Source organism: Panonychus citri, unplaced genomic scaffold, assembly GCF_014898815.1.
Source record: "Panonychus citri isolate SS breed McGregor unplaced genomic scaffold, ASM1489881v1 Contig00040, whole genome shotgun sequence".
In the NCBI taxonomy this organism is placed as follows: domain Eukaryota; kingdom Metazoa; phylum Arthropoda; class Arachnida; order Trombidiformes; family Tetranychidae; genus Panonychus; species Panonychus citri.
Window position 1 is genome coordinate 1,121,325 of NW_026515445.1, and position 19,417 is coordinate 1,140,741.

At 31.5% G+C, this 19,417-nt stretch overlaps 3 protein-coding genes across 5 annotated transcripts in view; 1 reads left to right on the forward strand and 2 right to left on the reverse strand.

Moving 5' to 3' along the window:
* Positions 1 to 781: 781 nt before the first annotated feature.
* LOC128397999 (H(+)/Cl(-) exchange transporter 3-like) lies at positions 782 to 5,711 on the forward strand. Of its 3 annotated transcripts, none has more exons than XM_053358802.1 (3): positions 782 to 976; positions 2,617 to 4,771; positions 4,854 to 5,711. In XM_053358802.1, exons 1-3 carry the CDS (start codon positions 889 to 891, stop codon positions 4,942 to 4,944), a joined length of 2,334 nt encoding a protein of 777 aa, XP_053214777.1. In that variant the 5' UTR covers positions 782 to 888; the 3' UTR covers positions 4,945 to 5,711. The 3 variants fall into 3 exon arrangements, with proteins under 3 accessions (XP_053214777.1, XP_053214776.1, XP_053214778.1); XM_053358801.1 differs by lacking the exon at positions 782 to 976 and adding an exon at positions 1,326 to 2,385; XM_053358803.1 differs by lacking the exon at positions 782 to 976 and adding an exon at positions 1,327 to 2,277.
* Positions 5,712 to 7,276: 1,565 nt separating this feature from the next.
* Positions 7,277 to 8,408, reverse strand: LOC128398000 (39S ribosomal protein L4, mitochondrial-like). Its single transcript, XM_053358804.1, has one exon. The coding sequence runs from the start codon at positions 8,267 to 8,269 to the stop codon at positions 7,418 to 7,420; it is 852 nt and encodes a 283-aa protein (XP_053214779.1). The 5' UTR covers positions 8,270 to 8,408; the 3' UTR covers positions 7,277 to 7,417.
* A 489-nt stretch (positions 8,409 to 8,897) lies between these two features.
* The window catches only part of LOC128397727 (glutamate receptor ionotropic, kainate 2-like), a 44,196-nt gene continuing 33,676 nt past the window's right edge, over positions 8,898 to 19,417 (reverse strand). The window contains exons 5-14 of the mRNA XM_053358473.1: positions 16,577 to 16,630; positions 15,475 to 15,639; positions 15,240 to 15,401; positions 15,072 to 15,173; positions 14,351 to 14,452; positions 13,527 to 13,730; positions 12,028 to 12,588; positions 11,732 to 11,954; positions 10,730 to 10,998; positions 8,898 to 9,757 (exon numbers count right to left, since the gene is read on the reverse strand). Coding sequence (XP_053214448.1) covers positions 9,542 to 9,757; positions 10,730 to 10,998; positions 11,732 to 11,954; positions 12,028 to 12,588; positions 13,527 to 13,730; positions 14,351 to 14,452; positions 15,072 to 15,173; positions 15,240 to 15,401; positions 15,475 to 15,639; positions 16,577 to 16,630 — 2,058 coding nt within the window. The 3' untranslated portion in view covers positions 8,898 to 9,541. The remainder of the gene's footprint in view (positions 9,758 to 10,729; positions 10,999 to 11,731; positions 11,955 to 12,027; positions 12,589 to 13,526; positions 13,731 to 14,350; positions 14,453 to 15,071; positions 15,174 to 15,239; positions 15,402 to 15,474; positions 15,640 to 16,576; positions 16,631 to 19,417) is intronic.

Sequence of the window (19,417 nt, forward strand, 5' to 3'; positions counted from 1 at the left end):
TTGTGATGATAATGATTAAAGAGACGTTAATTAGTTATCAAGAGTGGAAAATATTTAATTGTCAGTTACAATTAACTGATTGTTTCAATTTCTTCAAGAAAACAATTGCTTTTGCTAAATTAATTGTAAATCACTAGTTGTCCGAGTAAAAAACAATCTACCAAACAATTTGAACAAAATTAATTAAAACCGACCCCAAATCAAATTAAATTTGTATTAAATTAATTTCTCAATTAACTATTAATAATTACAATTGAACTCGATACTAATCAAAATGTTGATCGTAACACTGAAATCCCATTATTAGTTGATTGCTAATCACCAACAATTAGCCAATTAGAATTCATATTGTTGATTTACCCTCACAGTGAATCTTAATTACGCCCACAATTAAATCATCAACATTAATCATGTTCAAGATCATTGATGAAAATCACAATTAGTAGACTAGAGATTCAATTTGAATTAATGTCCTTGTTTAATTTATTAATAGTTGAGCTTAATTGTTGCCGAAATTAAAATGATTGAAAATTTTCACTGGAAAAATTAAATTATCCTGATTGGGTGAAGTGAATTCATTTAATTACTCAGAACCAGGGTAACAATTAGTTACATTAATTGTATTGATAGTTATCATTTTGTTTTCTTTTACACCACAATTAAAACTGATAACAATTAACTGATAGTGATTAGGGTGAAATTATTATCGTTGTAACAACAATTTATCATCATTACCATTAATCCAAAGCACAATTAGAATCACCATTTATTGATTTAGTTAATTGTTTGTTTTTCGTTGAAAATTTTCAATTCAATTTTGTTATTAACTAAACAGTTGGTTGATTTTCATTTTATAATAAAAAACCAAATCAATTACAATTAACAATCATGGTTACAATGACTTCGGTTAATCGTTTAAATGGTTACGTGCGATCACAATTTAAAAGGATGACCAGGGATTCATTTTACGGTGAAGGTAATTAATTAATTGTTTTGTTACTTTTTTACTGGTCCAAACTTACAATCAGTTAATTGTAATTTTCCAGATCAAAATTCAATCAAACAATTTAAACTCAACATTAATCCTCTCGAAAAATAAAGTAGAGTCTTTGATTGTTTATCTGTTCATCTCAATTAACTACTGAATGACCAGTGATAATCTATGACATTAATTAGCTGAACAATTGATTGATTGAGTTTTAATTATTTGGAATAAAAAAAAATCGAAAAAAAAAATTTCGGTTACAAGATTTTTTGAAATTCGCTCCTTGGATTCCAATTGGTTGATCCAAAGAGATTATCACTTTTTCATCAAGTGATGTCAACTTATCATGTTGAGTTTAAATTGTTGATTTTATTATTGTAACTTATTTATTATTTAATCAATTGTGATCAATTTAATTTAACCAATTTCAACGAGAGTTTCTTCAATACCACCGATGATCTGATTATCCGGTTTATTGGTTAATCCAGTTAATCTTCACCTTTCTCTCTTTTTTTATTTGTTTTTCTATGTTATTTGGATTTTTACTTGTTCTCTAATTTTTTTTTCTCGTATCCTATTAATTCTTGTAATCATGACAAGGAATAACATTCATTATTAATTAATTACCAGAGGAGTTGAATTTGTGGTCAGAGAGACTAAATTGGAAGAAGAAAAAGAAAAGGCCTGAGGAAGAGGAAACAAGTTAAACTGAAGGTTCACAATCGAATGACATCTCTCATATGTGTCAATATTAAATAGAATTTACCTTTTACTTTCTTCTCTAACCTTGACTTTTTTTTTCTTTTTAGTTTTATCCACCACCCTCCACCTTTTTCCTCTCTCTCTCTCTCTCTCTCAATTTCTCTTGTCTTCATCGTCAGCTTTATCTCTCTACTATTCTTCAGTACCATCATCATCATCATCCTCATCCTCTTCTATCTCTGACTTTTTTTGTCAATCTAATTTTACTGTTTATTTGTTATTCTATCTGTTCCTTGATTCCTTTTTTTATCTTTCTTTTTATACCTCTACCTCTTTCTTTTCTTTCTGTCGTCAAAATTTTCTATTCTTCGTCTTGATCATCACAATCAACTAATTGCATAACCGTTGCTGCTTATCCGGTGGGCTTGACTTGATTTACGGTCGTCAACTTTTGCGTTTGCTTCTTGATTCAACTTTTTTCTTCTTCTTCTTTCTATTTGTGACTTGCTTTTTGTTATAATTGTGACAACAAACATTTATATTCTATTAAGTGTAGTGACTCGTTTAAAGAGGATTGAGGATGGATAAAGGTATGTTGTCCTCCTCCTCTTCCCGTAATCTATGTGATTTTTCATCAAGTTCCGAGAATGGTGAAGAAACAACTGAACTTGATTGTTTCCTTAAATCGGGTACCAAAGGTTGGAAATAAAAATTGATTTCTCGATCTAATAAATCATAACAATATTGTTGACTCGCAACAATAACTTAGAGACATGATAGTGAATATAAAACAATAACCATAAACAAAAGTTTAAATTTAATTTCCACATAGTTTTTTTTACCTCAATTACGTGATATCTTTCATTCCTTATGTCAAATTATTTTATCCTTTTGATATCTTTACCTTTCTCTTTTTCTCTCTTTTCTAGAATTGGATACAGAACTTGTTGGTATTGGACAGTATGATGATTTCCATACGATTGATTGGCAGCGTGATATTGCTCGAGATCGAACCAGACATCGTTCCATAATCCGTAGGAAAAAAGATTCTCTTCTGGAATCATTCAGATCGACTCATGATGCTTGGTCAGGCTGGTTATGTGTTTCTCTTGTCGGTATTCTTGCTGGTAATGTTGCTGGTGTCATCGATATTGGTGCTGGTTGGATGAAAGACCTTAAAGATGGCATTTGTCCAGAAGCTTTTTACCTTAATCGTGAACAGTGTTGTTGGTCATCTAATGATACAGTTCTAGAGATTTATAATTGTACCCAATGGAAAACATGGCCACAACTACTTGGAATCACCAAGACAAGTTCATTTGGTTATGCTTTCGTTTCTTATATTCTTTATGTTTTATTCAGCTGTTTCTTTGCCGGTTTAGCTGCTCTCTTAGTTCAAACCTTTGCACCTTATGCCTGTGGATCGGGTATACCTGAGATTAAAACAATACTCTCAGGTTTCATCATTCGTGGTTACCTTGGTAAATGGACACTTATCATTAAATCAATTTGCTTGATGCTGGTAACCGCATCAGGCCTTAGTTTGGGTAAAGAAGGTCCTTTAGTTCATGTCTCCTGTTGCATTGGTAATTTTTTCAGTCATTGGCCGTGTTTCTCAAAGTATGGTAAAAATGAGGCTAAAAAGAGGGAAATTTTATCCGCTGCTTCCGCTGCCGGTGTTTCCGTTGCTTTTGGTGCACCAATTGGTGGTGTACTTTTCTCACTTGAAGAGGTTTCATATTATTTTCCTCTTAAAACCCTTTGGAGATCATTTTTTTGTGCTTTAATTGCTGCTTTCGTTGGACGAAGTATCAACCCATTTGGCAATGAACATCTTGTCAAGTTTTATGTTGATTATACACGCCCTTGGGTGCTCTTTGAATTGGTTCCATTTGTTTTCCTTGGTATATGTGGTGGTGTCATTGGAACTCTTTTCATCAGGGCTAATATAAGATGGTGTAGACACAGGAAAGAATCTAAATTAGGTCGATATCCGATTACTGAGGTTCTCGTTGTGGCTCTTGTCACCTCCATGTTATCATTTCCTAATGAATTTACTCGAATGGATTCATCTGACCTTATTCGTATTCTTTTCTCCCAATGTGGCATTGCCGATGCCTCTGATCTTTGTGATTATAAGCGTAATTTTACCAACGTGAACAAAAAGTTATTCAACAATGCCGAAGCTGGACCAGGAGTCTACAAGTCAATCTACTTATTAATTCTCGCTCTTATATTCAAATTGGTAATCACAGTATTCACTTTTGGCATTAAAATACCGACCGGTCTTTTCATCCCTTCCATGTGTATGGGAGCTATTCTCGGTCGTGTCGTGGGAATAATCATGGAACAGATCGCTTTCCAATATCCCAAATTGTCAATCTTCGGTGGTGCTTGTTCAACAGGAGTAAATTGTATGACACCCGGTATTTATGCTATGGTTGGAGCTGCAGCAACTCTAGGAGGAGTAACTCGAATGACAGTCTCTCTAGTTGTGATAATGTTTGAGTTAACTGGAAGTGTTAACTTTATCGTCCCCCTAATGTCAGCTGTGATGGCCTCTAAATGGGTGGGTGATGCCCTGGGCAAAGAGGGTATTTATGATGCTCACATCAATCTAAATGGTTATCCATTTTTAGATAGTAAAGAAGAGTTCACCTATACAACTTTGGCCGCCGATTGTATGAAACCGACACGTAGTGATCCACCGTTAGTACTTTTAACTCAAGACTCAATGACTGTCGATGATATTGATACTCTATTAAGAAATTCACATCACAATGGTTACCCGGTGGTAATTTCTCGTGAATCACAATATCTAGTAGGTTTTGTCCTTCGAAAAGATCTTCAAATCGCTCTAACTTCTGCTAAGCGAACCAGTGAACTCTATGAAAATACTCGAGTCTTTTTCAATGGAGGTGCCGATATACCAACTTCCACCGGTGATGGTTTACCTCAACCACTCAATTTAAGACGAATAGTTGATTTTGCTCCAATCACAATTACCGATCAAACTCCTATGGAAACAGTTATCGATATGTTCAGAAAACTTGGTCTTCGTCAAGTCCTAGTTACACATAATGGGTAAGATTAAATTCAAGTTGATGATTAATCACTTTTCTCACTATTAAATACTAATAGTAATTAATTGTCAATCTTTTTACAGACGTCTCCTAGGAATCATTACAAAGAAAGATGTCCTTCGCCATATTAAACAATTGTCTAATGAAGATCCTGAATCGGTCCTTTTTAATTAATCTCTATAATCTGGTCATCACCATTAATCATAATTAATCCCACCCCAGTCATCCAATTGATTTCAATCTTGAAATTGATGTGAATATAAACAAAAGGCACAATCATTTATTTAATTACAATCAAATAATTTGGAGAAACAAAACATTTTCACTTGAATTTTGTATATCAAAAGCGGAAAGAAAAGGTGACTGGCGAAAACATTGATTCGAATGACCATGAAAATGGAATTACAAAGAAAAAAGATATTTTTTTGCCATGGAAAAGTTATTGGAGTTATGGTTTTTTTCAAGGTTCGATTGTGGATCAAGTTGAAATGGATTAATCTTATTGATCGACAATGATTGGGATTTGTAAATCTCCAATTTCAATCAAGGGAAATATGAACTCTATTTATTACGTGTTGTTAAATTGTGTACACAATTTATTGTAAAAATATTGTATTTTTTGTTATTACCTAAACAACAAACCATCAATCAACTCAATCATTTTAGCATTTGTTCACAAAGGAGGAAAAACAAGCAAACAATTAACTTAATTCTTTCTTTTTCTTAATCAACATTCAATCGTATTCCTAATCGATCAATCAAATCCACAATCCTCTCTCATATTCTTATTGTAAAAAAAAATCAAATTGAAAACAAACTCTAATTGTCAAAAAAAAGAGAAACACAAATCGTAACAAAATTAACTGGTTACAATTAGTAAACTCTGTTGATTAACCAAGAGATTGATTGAAGAAAAAGAAAAGAAATTTTATCCAATTTAATTCATTTCCTTTATTTTCATATTGATTAACCCAACTAAACCTAAACAATCAAAGAATTGTAATAATCACGAGCAGAACTTGATTTTTAATTATCATCGAAAATCTTAATTCTCGATGATCGATTTTTTTTGTAATTTATTAGAAAAAATCGATGGAAATTATTGTCGATTCTGTATTGTTATTGTTACCTTGATGACTTTAGTCTCAACTCAAGTGATTCTGTGATAATGGTTAAATTAAATTGCGGCGTTTTCTGGGACATTGAAAATGTCGCCGTTCCTCATGGTTGTGATGCCGCTGGAATCGTTTCAACAATTAGGTCAACAATAATCAAGCCCAATGGCCTGGAAGAACGAGATTTCTATGTAGCTTGCAGAGTGGAAAGGATGTCAAATACTGTTGGTAATTCATTGGAATCGATGAACGTGAACATAGTCCATCCTTTTTACGACGAGTCGAAAAATGCCGCGGATACGAAGATCGTTTTATTAATCTCTAAATTCATCAAGAATTGGGGAGAGCGAGGATGTGCCATTATCGTCGTTACTGGAGATTCGGATTTTCTTGATCCTCTATTGAAGCTTAAACTCAATTATGATTTGATTGTTTATCTTATTCATGGTCGCAGATCATTTTCACGGGAATTGCTTTGGTGTGTTGATGTTACTTACCAATTGGACGGCGGCAATTTAAGGGAAACATCACCAAGGATCAACTATCAGAATTGCTCTGGATTCATCAAGTTATCTGGTCTATACGAAGACTCTGATAGTTACAAACGAATTCACCAAATCAATAGTTTCTGTAATCGGATTAAAGCCGATTACAGAGTTCTGAGGATCTCTAAAGGAACTGCTTGGATCGGTTACCCTGATTGTCGGAAATCAATGACAGAATTTGACTTGCGGTCATTTATCGGCCTCAAATTTCTTGGCTGTTCACCGAGATTAGAACTTGTTCATTTTCTTTGGCCTGATGATCGGTACAAACCTAAACTGAACAATCAACAAACTACTATGGATCATTACTCAGCTTCGACATCAGATCAGATCAGATCATCATCTCCAGCGCATCGAAACAATCAAATGAATATTGGAGTTAAGGTATCAACTGGATATGGATCTCGACGGCAAACCAATAAAACGCAACCAAAGACTAACGATGTTAATATAAGTGTCTCATTACGAGTTACCGGTCCGACGAACGTCGTTAATTCAACACCTAAATTCAGTTCGTTCAATCGGAGGGATAAACAATTTACTAATCAAAAGACTGATAAAAATGAGACTCACATAAAGTTACCCAAAGTTTTTAGTTCCTAACCTTTTACAATTAACCTGATCAGTATTTTCCTTCACAAAATCAATGAGATTGTTGATCAATTTGATCAAATTATTTACTTAATTTTTTGAGATTTTTTTTAATTGACATTCTCTCATCAAGATGAATTTATATTTTGTATTGTTAATCGATTGACACTTGATTCGATCAACTTTAAACACCTAAACTATCAAGTGAATCGATCAACTTAATCTCGGTTATCATGAAAATAAATCGAATCCAAATTAAAATCTATCATGTTAAATTTACTGTTATTCGGTTATTAATTCAAAGGTTTTTCTTTACAATTAGAAGTTTATTGTAATAGAACTAAATTCAGTTTATTATTAACACAATACTAAGAATATAAATTTCATTTCATAGTTTTAAGGCTGTAAAATAGGATCAGTGTTTGGATAATTGGGAACCACTTTCGGCGCTTCGTATTTACCAATAATCTCTTTGAGATCGGTTCGATTTAATTGGAACAATAGTTTTTCCTCTAATTCTCGAAGTGCTGAATAGGTCAAGACTAGAGTTTCATGTTTGAGCATCGAGTAAACATTCAAACTGTAAGTTGGCATACAATTGATGTGATCGATTCCGTGGCTTGCAAGGGCAAGGTTCTTGGGGAAAATGTCCGTTGTATCGGCAATTAGAACTGAAGGTCCCCATCCTCGAGTTTTAATCATCTCTTTCAAAAATTGTGGATCATCAGAAGGAAATGATTCCAGAGTATCTACAATTTTTATATCATTTTGGGCAAATTTACATGTTATGGTGCTGATTAGCCCGACGACTCGATTAAAATAGGGCAACATGAAGAATGACGTTTTAGGCCCACGAGGTCCATGTGACCAACCACCGGTGGTAAACTGTGGTGACCTTCTAGATCCATGACGAGCACGACCAGTTCCCTTTTGAGGCCATGGTTTCTTATTTAATGTACGAAATTCAGCTCTCGTTTTCATCTTTAACCAATCAATTTTCCGATACTTTTGCTGCCAGATAACATTCATCGCAATCAAATCAGGTCTGGGAAACGCTGAGAACACCTTAGGATGAAGTCCAACTAAGCCCAATTTAACCGAAGCGAGTGTGTCAAAGTTATAAAGCCAACTTTCCTTTGGTGGAGTAACTTTTGCATTGAAAATATCAGAGTGACGGAGACCATATTCCTTTGGTAAGATTAGAGGAGCAGAGACACAATAAGTTCGGACCTGTCGAAGAGCAAACATGATTACAAAGGTAATCAGCAAGCTAATGATCAATAAACAGTAAAAAAAATGAAACAATTAACTCGAAACAATTAGAAAAAAACAATTCTCAAAAAGGTAAACAAACAATTGAAACAAAACATGTTACCATTAGAGCTCAGATTGTAACGCCATCTATTGGGAGAAAAAGTAAACAAACGAACCCGATTTTTTTTCGGAAAAAAGTTCTAACCAATTTAACCCAAAAAGATGAACCAGAAAACCAAACATCTCATTGAGTTAATTGAATCTTGAATTCAGTAATTAAAAATATTTACTCATCTGAGTGTTAATATTGAGTTTGAATCAGAAAATAATCGATAACTAAAGTAAATTGTTTGAATAAATTGAGAAAACAAATTAACTTTTATTTACTCACCAATTGATTAAATTAGCAATAGAATCAGTAACCAATAAGTTAAATAGTAAAATAAAATTGAAATTAAATAAACTAATTATATTATTGATCCAATAATTAACATGACCCGAAAGTAAATTAAAATTGATTGTTTATTTTTCGTTTCAAGTTAATCAAATTTAATTTCTTAAATCATAACATTAATAACAACTGAACAAAACAAGACCAACGATTAAAATAATTAGAAATTATATAATTGTTAATTATATTGTAAATCTATTGGTTACAATCAAGATGATGTTACATGATTATCATTAAATTAGCTGATTAATAATAATTAAGGTTGTCCAATTTTGTGACAATTTAACAAGATTTGTATATAAAAATAAACATTAGTTACTTTATATTAATAGTTGAGATTTGACATAATTAAAAGTTTGTTTTCCTCAACAAATTTGGTTGATTAGAGTAACAATTAATTATAATTAACTGTTAATATAGTGATGTAAATGATTGGTAAGAAAGTGGGAGTTTCATCATTGATTCAATTTGTTACATATCATGAACATTATCATGAAAGCCATTGATGAATTGAAGATAAATGTGAAAGTCATTAATCTGATTACATTGATTCATTTGATCTTTGGGTAAATATAATGACCACCTCAGTGGTTTTCTGATCATTTCAATGATCCAATCTTTCAATATTATCATGATTCATGGCGAGAATATAAAAAAAGTCTGACAATTCAGAAAATGTTTACAACTGAATCAGATAATAACGATAATCGTGATGATATATAAGTAATAATATAAATGTGAGAATTTCTTTTTCCATTCAGAACTTTTATTTTTCTCATTTCGTTCTGTCTTTCATTCAATGGATCGACGATAATTTAGTTTTCATGATATTCCATTGAAGTTGATTTTGTTAGATCATATAAACCATGAAGAATCCCATTCTCTTGAATAGGCTGTTCGGATCCATTAGGCACGTAGGTTGGTGCAACGAAACAGTTTGAACATTGTCGCTTTAGAACTGGCCTTTGGCGGGAAGCTCGACATTTAACAGCGAATCTCAGTTCTTCGGCCATTTCAGAGCAAAATGATTGCTATAGAAAAAGAAAATGATTCAGCAAAACAAAAAGAAACAGAATTAGAATCTAACCCGATAAAATATCAAGTTTAATGATTGATAATCAACAGAGATTAAAAGAAAATAGATAATAACTTGGATGGATTAGTAAAGGATTATCATGAAAATCATCATTTAGATCAATGGATTTCAGTTTTCTGGTTCATGGTCCATATCATCATCACCGTCATCAATTTGATTAGAAGATAAACTTTCACTGATTAGAAAGATGAAAAAAAGTTTTCTATCATTATCTTGATGCTCTCTCTCTCCCTCTGCTCATGGTGATTCTCATGTCTCAGAATTGATGAGAATCGAAGAGTAAATCAAACCTATTGATGAACCATTTCGATGACCTGATTATTTCCATTTTTTTTCTTCTCCTCCATTTCTTTACTTAATCTTGATTCATAGTAGATTCACATTCTCATCTTCATCTTCATCCTTTTTCATTCATTTTCTTCGTTACTCTTACCAAGTAATTAGAATTGACAGAAATTGACAGTTCATTATTATAAATATATGAGAATTAATCTGAGTTTCAGGGTAACCCTCGTGAAGGGAATAGAGATTATCTTCATCATCAAATGAATCACAGCAAATGAGAAAACTCACAAATTTTATCAATCAATTTCCATAAGACAAAATATTATTTTCCTTAGAAACTTTTCCCTTCAAAATTGATGATAACTGAACAACGAAGTAAGAAAGTGATTCAATAATCAATATGTCGAATTTATTATTTAATCGATTTTCAATTGTAATGGATTATCAATTATCAACTGATTCATAACTAGTCTGAAAATTATCATTGGTATTATGAGAATCAACATTTTCATGAGATAAATAATTCATGGCAATTTTGAGCGACAAGAAAGTTTGTCAACAAGTTAAAGTATCCAACTGATCTAACATGATGATGAACATCAATGAATTGATCGATATTTACCCTGGTTGCTTTGGTACTTTTTCTTGAGTTCCAGAAAAATTCACCCACTGCGGTGATTAAGGCTAATGCAAGGCCAAAAAGGAGGACGACGAAAACACCTCCGATATTATCGAGTCCAAGTGCACTTGCTTTTCCGTCCTTGTTTTTCATTTCATCTCTTATACAGGTTAATCCAGGGCTTTTCCACCATTTATCATATAACATCTGAATAATACCCTTTTCCTGAAGATCCAGAATTGCCAAAGAGATTCTGTCCCTCCAAGGTGAACCTACAGATTCCCATGAAGAAAAAGATACCACCATGATAGAGTAAACATTTGATATCATGCAAAATTTAATATTCAATTATTTATCGTGATAATCATTCAAGGAAACATGAGGGTTACAGGGTAACCCTTTCTCTAGGTATTTTAAATTGTTACAGGAACAATTTGTACCTAAATATGGATCAGTTGAACACTCGATAGCCATTAAATGGAGTAATTTGAAATTCAGTTGCTAGTTTTTCCCTCCGGCGGTCACATTCAATTTAAATATTTTCCAAAATACTTTTCACTTCAACGATAATGCATATGAATTATTTGGAAATATTAATATTTTCTTCTTGTTTTCGAACCATTTATATTGGTGAATATTAATATCCATGATAATAACCATGAAAAAGTGATAATATTAAGTTTTAAGTTGTTTTTCCTCTAACTTATTAATATTTTTACCTGAATCTAATACGATGTTTTCGTTGATTTTTTTATTTCTTATCTGGATAATCACTAAATATTTAATAGATTATGAATTTATTTTTCCCAAGAATCAAAAATTTATTGATTTTATTGGCAATTAGCTTCTAGCAGTTTAGTTATTCGTCTTATCTTTAAATCTTGGTCTATATTATTCATAATGATAATAATTCATAATAATCTTCTCATGAGACATCATGAGAATATTTTTCATCTCCTTTGATAATTGAATAAATTTCAAATGCATATAGAAGTCGGTGCTTACCCATTGGTGTCGCTATTCCGTAACCTTTGGAGTCTAAAAGTCCACCGACCTGAGTAAGGTTACAATCTCTCTGGACTTTGTAGTCCAACATTGTTGATTCCATAAGAAAAGCGTAATTTCCTTGCAGAACTCGATCAACTCCTTCTGAGTAACTTTTCACGAAAACATGGTGATTATTTTCCATGTATCTCCACATCTTCTGATAGGTCGGAATTTTCGAGTCCTAGAAAGAGAGATAGAGAGAGAGCTGAAAATGAGAAATACGATTTCATCGTATGATTTGAAAGTCGACCTACCCTGAAGAAGGTCATGGTCGATCCTCCTTCCAAAGTTCCGTAGGCAATTTTTTGTTGAGCAGCAAGATCTTCAACCGATTCGATGGGAGTGACCATCCGTTCAACGGTTAAAAAGGCAGCTAAATTGGCTGTGTAAGATGATATTAAAATAAGTGTAAAAAACCACCAAATCGCACCAATGATTCGAGTGGACACCGCTCTAGGGTTAAGGTCACAACCTTGTTTCATCAGGGTTACCACAGTGAACCAGAAACTATCGGCTAAACTAAATTGATTCTCAATTACATCTGAATCACGGGCACATGGGTGAGGATTAGTCCACTCGTATGGACTGAAACGGGCAACAATGAAAAGAGTCGAAGAGACCAAGATGTAAGCGGCCAGGACATATAACCAAATGTCCACCGCAAGAGGTGACATAAATGAGAAAAGTCGAGTGGGCATATTACTTGGAATCTTAAATAAAATGCCGATTCCAAGGTTCATAAAAGGCTTAGTGAAATCGATAACAGATTCACGAGTATAAGTTATGGTCATCGGAGCAACAGCAAGATCAGCTTTCTGACCATTAAAAATAATAAAGAAGGAGAAAAGAACAAAACAATAAAATTTTCGAAAAATTATTACATCGAATTTAAAAAGTGAATAATAAACTTCAATCTTATTGACAAATTGTCAATAAGAAGAGTGGAAAAAAGTTCTAACATGATAACTTATTGCTATTCTGATGAATAATAGAGTTACCATGATGTCCAGATCACTTCGAACTTGAATCGTTGTTACATTTCAATCAATTTTTACTCTTTTCATTTTTCGTTTTCTCATGTTGATATTATATAACTTTTTGATTTCTAAAATTCTCACCGATATTATCTCAAGTATTCGATAGAAAAGTTCTAAACAAGACTCCAATGATAACCTCTGGTCAGAACTTTTTTCTCTCATTCTTTTATTATCAGTTTAATAGATTTATATTTGTTCCCAGTAATCAAAGTCCTCGGATCATAATAAAAGTTACAAAAGATTTTGATTCGGATTTTTGGAACAAAAAATAAAGTTCTAAAAGCTCTTGAATCAGAACAATAATGAAAAAATATATGTTCGATATTGAAACTCTTTTTCGAGAAAATTTTCTTGTTCATTTGATGATATTTTTGATGATTATCATCACAAGAAGAAAATATTATCTGTTGATTTATTTTTCTTTTTTATTTTTTTTGTTTTCTCCCAAAGTTGAATTTCTATAAATGAGTTTTCCATTGAAAAACAAGACAGTGGAAATTGTTTCTTTCTATCACCATCATTATCATCATTACCATGAACGTTATCATGCTCATAGAAAACCACAAAATCTGATTTTCAGTTTTCATGGTGAATTTGATGTTTGTCAGATTAACATCCTCTTAAGTTTATCTTCATCATTATCATGATAATGGGATGAGATTATCTTACTGGAAATACTTTAAGTTAACTAGTAATCTCCATGAACTTTTTCTCACCTTATCCATGAGTTCTCTGACCAATCCATTCCATTCCTTAGTTGCTACATCCTGAGCTCCGAATTTCCCATCAGGAACCAGGTGAAGTTCGAAATGGAAATCGAGAGCTTCAGCGATAGTTTGAAGTAGATCGATACAAAATCCTTCATATCGATCGTTACCCGTTAGATTGGCATCTTTTTTCTTCATTAAATAAGGAATTTCCTGTAGAGAATTAGAAAAGAAAAGGACAATTTTAAAATTCGAAAATCAAATGAAAAGAATCAAAATTTTCCCCGTTAAAATAAATCCTCAGGATCTAAACCTAATCCATGAGATTACAAACTTTCCAATCAATTATGAAGAAAGCGAATCAACTCACTATTGAGAACTGAGAAGAATAGTTTCTGATGAAACTTCGAGAAAGGTTTCAACTTGGCTTCTGTTCTGATAACTTCCGGGGAATATGTTCAAAACATTGATGGAACCTCTTTTTTTATATTCTACTCTAAATTGTTATTTCATCGATCTATTATAATTACACATCAAACATCATCGTTTAGTCAAATTAGTAGATCAATTCAAGCTGTTTATAAACTTTGACAGAGATTGAGTTGCCTGTCATAGAACCGGAAAAGGAAATCAAATGAGTTTGTCAATTGAGTCTATCGATTTGAAAAAAAAGAGGAGCATAAAAAGTTACCAATGTAATACATTGTATAATTGAGCTCTTTTGTTACTCTATGATAATAGTAATTAACTTATCGATCAGTTTAATCAATTGATGCAATAATAAAGATGAATGTCAACACGAAATTTAACTCGAAATGTTCAAAGAGACTCACCTCGATTGTGGTAACTTTCAATGTTATATTTGTGGTTCCAAATTCATGAAAAGCTTCAGCATTCGTGATATTTAATCCTCCAGTGTTAGTCCATTCACCGACCTGTGAAAGATAAAGATAAAAGTTGAGTTCATTCAGAATATTATTGAGCCTTAGAAGCTTTTGATTTGTAAGAAATCTGATTCATTGTGAATAGAATAACAAACAATTAGAATTCTAATAAATTATAGTTTCATGGTTAATCGATGATCTCATGTTTTTCATAGTTAACTTTGATACATGATGGAAAATCAGTTTCACTTGATGATTAAGATGATCATGATGGTTGAATGATAAAAGTAATGAAAAAATACTCAGGGAAAAATCAGATCATTTATCATGACTTATTAAGTTTTCCATGGTTCAATGATGAATTTATCTCTTTTCATCCTGATTAATCTGTGTCTAATACTCTGATTGGTTTGACTTTTATATTGATTCTGATTGAAAACACGGAAATTAAATTGCAGTTGAAAGTTTAATTCAAAGGCAATTAACCTAAACATTAAAACATTGGATAACAGGAAAAAACAATAGACCAAAATTGTCGCGCTAATGAAAAGTCAACGGATCCAATGGTTAATATTGACAAAAACAATTGACTAATTACTACTAAATTTCAATGAAAAAATAGTGAAGATAGTTGATTAAACGTGTAATTTAGTAACAATTAACTGCTCACCTTATCAAGATCATGTTGACGTAATTTAAGTAAATCCATTTTAACTGAAGCTCGAACACCTTCAGCGAATTTGATTCTTCCAGTTAAGCCACGATATTCAACCTGAGAAATCGAATATTTATTAGTAAGAGAGGAAGAAAACTCAATTCTGATAAAAATAAATCTTACAGAATTAATATAATTAAATAAACTGCTTCCATCGATCCATGGATTTTCAGTTTCACATGAAGCATTTGAGCTTCGTAATTGAATGGAGGGATTACTTAATTGTAGTGAATGTAAGCCCATTGCAAGAGCATAGACGGAATCATACATTAGGGCAGGAGCAGCCTGAGAATTGAGTGAGAATCAGCATTTAGTTGACAATTAGAATAATAAAAGAATAATAAAATCGATAACTCACTTGGATAACTTTGGTTCGATTGAGAATCGGTTGACCGACGGCTTGAATTTTCTCAATTTCTTCTAAAATTGTTCCAATTCGATGATTATTTGAGTCTATTAATCGATAGGCAGTCATATTTACAAAATTGTATTTAAAATTTTCCAAATCATATATTTCCACATCCTGTTGATAAAGAATAAAGGTAAACCCGGAAATAGTAATTAACTTTCATGGGGATAGAAAAAGTTTAGGTTTAACTTTTATTCCAGTTAAATTATTCATGTTCATGAGCCATGAGAATGAAAAATATGTTTACCATGTTACTGAATAGACATAATCTTATTATCAAACTATAAAGGAAAAGGAAGAAAAGAAGTAAAAAACTCAGAGAACAGAAAATTTTCCATGGAACCATCAAGGGAATGCTAAGAATTTTCAATAGAATTATCATGGAAATGATTAATATTGTTTCAGAATAAGAAAACTTTTAACTTGAGTAATTTTTTTACCATGAATGTAATTCCAGTGTTTACATGATTTTCTTGATGATAATTGTTGCTGAAAAGTAAAGATTCACTTTTCCAACTTTACTTATCTTTTTATACATTTAAAATAATTCTGAACATCAGGATCAACAGGTATATCCAATTACCCTGTTAGATTAGTTTTCATCATGAATCTTATTTCAAGAAGGAATCAGTTTTATCTAAAGGTCAATTTCATTTCATTCTGGACTTTGCAATTTGAGATTATAACTGATCTTCCATTAGGATATCTGAGTTTGTTAAACCATTTTCTCTATGGGAATTGTGATTTCATAACTGAATTCATCTGATGAACGGAAAGTTCAATAACTTTTACTTTCAATTCTAGAAAATTTAATCAAACTTATCATGACATTTAATTTATACTATCAATTCATCTTGAAAGTTAATTGCAGTTTATGTTTCAGCTCATTCAGGTAAATTTTTATAACTTTAATAACAAAATTCTGTGAGATATTCAGGGAAACACTCAGAATGATAAATGTTGATAATTATTCAAGTAACATGATGAAATTTCTGGTCAACAGTGTTGATGAATCTTGACCAATTAAAAAGTTAATTGTTGTTATACTTACAAAAGTTGTGAAATGATAATGGTATTTGTAGTCATTCATTTGAACTTGAAGAATCTAAATGAGTGAAAAAAAGAGGAAACAATTAAAACAATTGAAGTAATTTGTTAATCATTTTGTTCACTAAATTGTAACATTCAGTGGTTAATGAAAATTTTTGAAAATTTAGGTGAAAACAAGTTGAGTTTTCATGTACTCAGGAAATTCAGAGTTATTATCATTATTATATATTTATGAGGAAACATTGATGACCATTAGGATTATTGAATTGAACATTTTATCTAATTAATAGTTAGGATAATCAACAAATTATCTCCGTTTATTATCAATGATCAGAATAAAAAACAAAAAGTTCAGCTTATTCCAACAGAAGAAAATATTATCATTACGAAGATACGAAGAAAAAAAAATGCTGAGATATTGAGATAATAATATTATCACCATCAGAATATGATATCTAGAGTGTGATAGAATCAGATATTAAATAGACTGGGTGGAAGGTGATATCACCCACCAAAGGATAAAATAATCATGATAACTTGAGAGATAAATTGTAAGCTCATTCCCATTGTCTATACTGTTAGTGTTATACCCAACTATGGAGCGATAATCTTATTATGAGTAATAATAATCATCATGGAAAAACAATGAGATGTATCTAGAGTAATTCTCAGTCTCAGATAGTTCAGGGATTGTGAGATACATGAGTTACCTGATGAATGAATATGATAACATTGAGAAACTTGTGAGCCTGAAACTTGGAAATTAATGAAATCATCGTTTCCACATGACTAATATCATGAAAGTTCACGAACTAGAATCAATATTCAACCTTGAATTATATTTGAATATACATAATACATTAGTAATAGCATTATCATCACCCTGAATAATATGATGCTCAATAGTTGCCCTGTTCTCATGAAAATCACTTTTTCTCTTGATGTTTTTTTTCTTCATGATAATGAATTCTCTGTTAATTAATTCGCTAATTGAACCATTTTTATTAATTATCCAGAATATTTAAGTTCAATAACAGGTAATTATTGGTAATAAGAGTAAGTAATTATTTCCAACCATTGGTCTCATAGTTATAAATGTCTCTCTCTTTTTCTCACTGATTTTATTCAGTTTCGTTCATGTATCAGATTTTAAATACAGAAACAGTTATCAGTTTTCAATCATTAATATCCATCATTGTCAATTGTGAATTAACATTTAAAGTTGAAAATGGAAACTTTATTAAATAATCACCATGGTTTCATTATAAGAGCTCAGCAAAAATCAACTGTTGATCAGATTTAATCATTAAAGTTGATTGTTGAAGGTCTTAAAAGTTGTCAACTTGAAAGTTTTCATATCAAAAGTTAAGATTAAATCTCATCTAATGTAAAATTTCAAGGCAAATTCAAGTACTAATCATGATCATGATACAAATCAAGGTGACATTTTCATTTTTACTATTCTGAAAACTCAATTTCACGCAATTTCCTCTTTGAATACAATTATGAATCTTCAAAACTTGAATTTCATTTAAATCAGATTAATTATCACGATAAATAAGCGTTTGCAGTCACTATGTAGCTTTTGTTTGTCTGTTTTTGATGAAAAATCCATGAACATTTAGGGATAGGAAAGTTCAAATATTGATTGATCTGATAATTCAAGTTCATGACATGATGTAAGATGAATCAGTTTATTCAAGATAATCTATGATTCTGGTTAATGATTGAGTTGATAAGTAACTTGGATGAAGCTTTTTTAATAACAATAATAATAATCGTCATCATCATGAAGTTCTGAGTGTATGATGGCCAAAGATAAGTTTCTCAGCAAATCTGAGACAATTTGTTTTGTTATTGAAATATTGTTGCAGATTCTCAGGAAGTACACTTGGGAATATTTTACAATTAATCAAACATGGAAAAGCTCTGAGTTGGAGATCTAAGTTCCATCAGAACTTTTTCCTTTTTTCCTTTTCATCTTTACCTTTCCAAATAATACTCAGGTAACTTAAATATCTTTCAGATTATCTGTAAGAAAAATGATATTTACATGGTGATCATGATGAATATATTGATGATATTTTATATGCATTTGATTATCAGTTTCCTTCTTGTCTCTCTCAAAGCTAAGTGATATGATATCTACAGAATATCCTATTAAAATGAAAGAGAAAGTGGTGAAAGAATGAATTTTGTTTTCAACGTGAATCCATGAAGATGATTGTCACTTGCTACAAGTTTATTACATGATAATATTGAAGCTAACTGAGCAAATCATCGTGATCATAGTGAGGATGATGAGTATCGTACATGGTTAACCACTTTTACTACACACTAATTAAGTATCGATCATTTTTTTCAACAAATTCAGACTCATTTTGTATCAATAATGAAAAATTAACTGTTTGTGCTACGGTTCCAATGTCAAGATCACTAAGTTTTTCAGTGAATAACACAAAATTTCAATCACATCTGAATTATCGACAAGGTAATCACCAATCATTAAATGAGCTGATCAATGAATCATTGAACTTTTCATAGACTTTGTGATATTTATGATTAATTATTCATAGTAATTACTAGAAGGATGAAATTACAGATATTTTCTCTTGATTTCGTAATCAGACTAATAGCTGATAACAGGATATTTTTGATTCAGCTGATTGCAATAGTAACATTTACATTATCTTTTGATACTCAGATTACACAACTTGCTCTGTAATGAACTATTTTCATCATCATCATTAAACTCCGAGTTATACAAGGCGTTTTTATCCACTACGGCTATTACACTGCAAATCTCCAGAACCAAAAGTCATATGAATGTCAGACTTGACCA